Source organism: Sinocyclocheilus grahami, unplaced genomic scaffold (genome assembly GCF_001515645.1).
Source record: "Sinocyclocheilus grahami isolate Dianchi unplaced genomic scaffold, SAMN03320097.WGS_v1.1 scaffold1403.1, whole genome shotgun sequence".
Taxonomy (NCBI): domain Eukaryota; kingdom Metazoa; phylum Chordata; class Actinopteri; order Cypriniformes; family Cyprinidae; genus Sinocyclocheilus; species Sinocyclocheilus grahami.
In genome coordinates this window covers 190,834-193,310 of record NW_015506582.1, presented here as the reverse complement: position 1 = coordinate 193,310, position 2,477 = coordinate 190,834, and the positions used below count along the sequence as shown (strand labels likewise).

Here is a 2,477-nt window from a genome sequence, read left to right as displayed (position 1 = left end):
GACAGAGAAGGGGGATGGAGACCTGAGAGCAATCCGGGAAGCGGGTATTCTGTCTGGGTGCTGGACAGGAGGGATGGGTTGGCCTCTGTTTTAAAGCCGCTGGCTCTGATTAAAGCTCTCTTCTGCTGTTTCAGGGCACGGTCCCGCTTGTACATGGGACCAAACTTGTTCCTTCCTCCTCTCATTCGATCTGCACGGACAGCTGGGAGGAAAGAGGTTGAGAGTGTTAAAGGATGCATATCAAACTTATCAAATATTGTTTACATTTTGCAGACATGCTGTTTGTCTGATACAATTGGAAATGTAAGCCTATTTTAAGAGCACAGTGGATAAAAAGCCAAATAAAGCAAGGAATGCTTGGCACGGTTTTGCTTAAGTAAGTCAGGGCAAAAGCAAATGGATATTTCTCTTCATATGGACATTTTCCGGCCTGGAAACTGGACTGAGTCTCGTCGTGCTGGGACACGGCATCACAGTATGTTAAGGGGCATAACATTTCAGTCACACGCTTGAGGCATTTGGCCTTGTGAACGCACTGGATAGCTGGCCAATCAGAGCACACCTCGCTTTTCAGAACGATGAGCTTTGTAAAAATCAACGCGCTTCAGAAAGGCGGGGCATAGAGGAGAAACAATAATGTACAGTATGTGGAAACCTTAAACCGCATAAACACATTGCATTACACCAAATACAAAAAATAATGTTATTTTTAGCAAATTCATATGACCCCTTTAAATACTGCACAATTGAAAAACAGTACAAAACATGTCTTTTATTTTTTTTATTTAATATTGAAATTAATATCACGTAATTTAGTTGATTTATGTTTATAGGCTAAATAAAGTAGATTTTTCCCACTTTTTAGTGAACGGATTAATCTCCAGATGATTTAACTCATACCTGCTCCTCATTTGGATCACAGCTGACCAGCTCGAGCACCAGCGGGGGCAAGCCAGGGTTCATGGGGCTGGTGAGCGGGGATGCGGGCATGAAGCCGTCAGGGTATGGGTACCCCAGTGAGGAGTCTGGTGAACTGGAGTACGCGTCTGGATATTCGGCTTTAATCGATCTGCTGGGTAAGGAGGGAGCAGTGTATTGGTACTGAGCCGGGAATGAGCAATAGCTCTGCAGCGCTACACCCAGGGCCGGGGGGCAGAGAGGAGGGCAGTCGTACTCCGGAGACGACAGAGAAGGGGGATGGAGACCTGAGAGCAATCCGGGAAGCGGGTATTCTGTCTGGGTGCTGGACAGGAGGGATGGGTTGGCCTCTGTTTTAAAGCCGCTGGCTCTGATTAAAGCTCTCTTCTGCTGTTTCAGGGCACGGTCCTGCTTGTACATGGGACCAAACTTGTTCCTTCCTCCTCTCATTCGATCTGCACGGACAGCTGGGAGGAAAGAGGTTGAGAGTGTTAAAGGATGCATATCAAACTTATCAAATATTATTTACATTTTGCAGACATGCTGTTTGTCTGATACAATTGGAAATGTAAGCCTATTTTAAGAGCACAGTGGATAAAAAGCCAAATAAAGCAAGGAATGCTTGGCACGGTTTTGCTTAAGTAAGTCAGGGCAAAAGCAAATGGATATTTCTCTTCATATGGACATTTTCCGGCCTGGTTTTTGTGAACTCTCAACATGAATCCGCGAGTCTTATCAGCGCGTGAGGAATGTGTCACAGGCGCGCGCGGAAACAGGTGCTTCTCTGCACTCGGCCTGGGAATCGCGCGCCCAGAGAGCAAAATAAGACACTGACAAGGATATTTTCCATCCCTGAAAATTTGAAATAAAATAATTAAGTACTTTAATAACAATTGAAATTAATTCAGAAGAAAATAAGCTTGGGTCACTTGTCTATAAATGGCTATGAAATATTACAATATTTTTTTAATAAGATGTTAACTGGTGTAGCTATACATGTTGCCCAATGTGCCAAAACACATGGTTTTTATTACTTTTAAGTAAATCAAGGCTTTTTTAAAATATATTTTTTAATCTTTTCATCTTCTGAGTTTAAACTCCATAATGAGTGTCATTAAATATTCAATCATGATAATGAAATTTTGCATTAAATGTTTTCCCTTTTCTCCAGATATATTTTATATTTTACTAAAATGTTTTTAATGACAAGCAAATAAGATGCTTAGTTCACCCGTAGATTTCGTACTAAAATAGCTGAGCGGGCAATTATCAAAAGCAATTGTAATTCAAATAGCAAAAATTCTTTGATTGTACTTTTACTATACTTTCATTATTAATTATCATTTACTGACGAATGAATGTTTACGATGAATACCAACGATTCTTGTATGGAAATTAAAACTGCAGACCAAATATCCAAAGTGTTGCAATAATATAATAAAATGAGTCGAATTAATCTTCTGAATGTTTCGGAATAACTAACGATAGGCTACAGAAAAGGTCCTTGCTGCTTTGTGTTCATATATATTTGATATAGCTATATTTATATAAGAACATAT

At 40.4% G+C, this 2,477-nt stretch overlaps 1 protein-coding gene across 1 annotated transcript in view; it reads right to left on the bottom strand.

Moving 5' to 3' along the window:
• LOC107570014 (steroidogenic factor 1-like) overlaps nt 1–2,477 on the bottom strand; it is a 25,643-nt gene that overhangs the window by 20,177 nt on the left and 2,989 nt on the right. Inside the window, exon 4 of the mRNA XM_016256209.1 lies at nt 901–1,385. Within this exon, the coding sequence (XP_016111695.1) occupies nt 901–1,385 (485 nt within the window). The remainder of the gene's footprint in view (nt 1–900; nt 1,386–2,477) is intronic.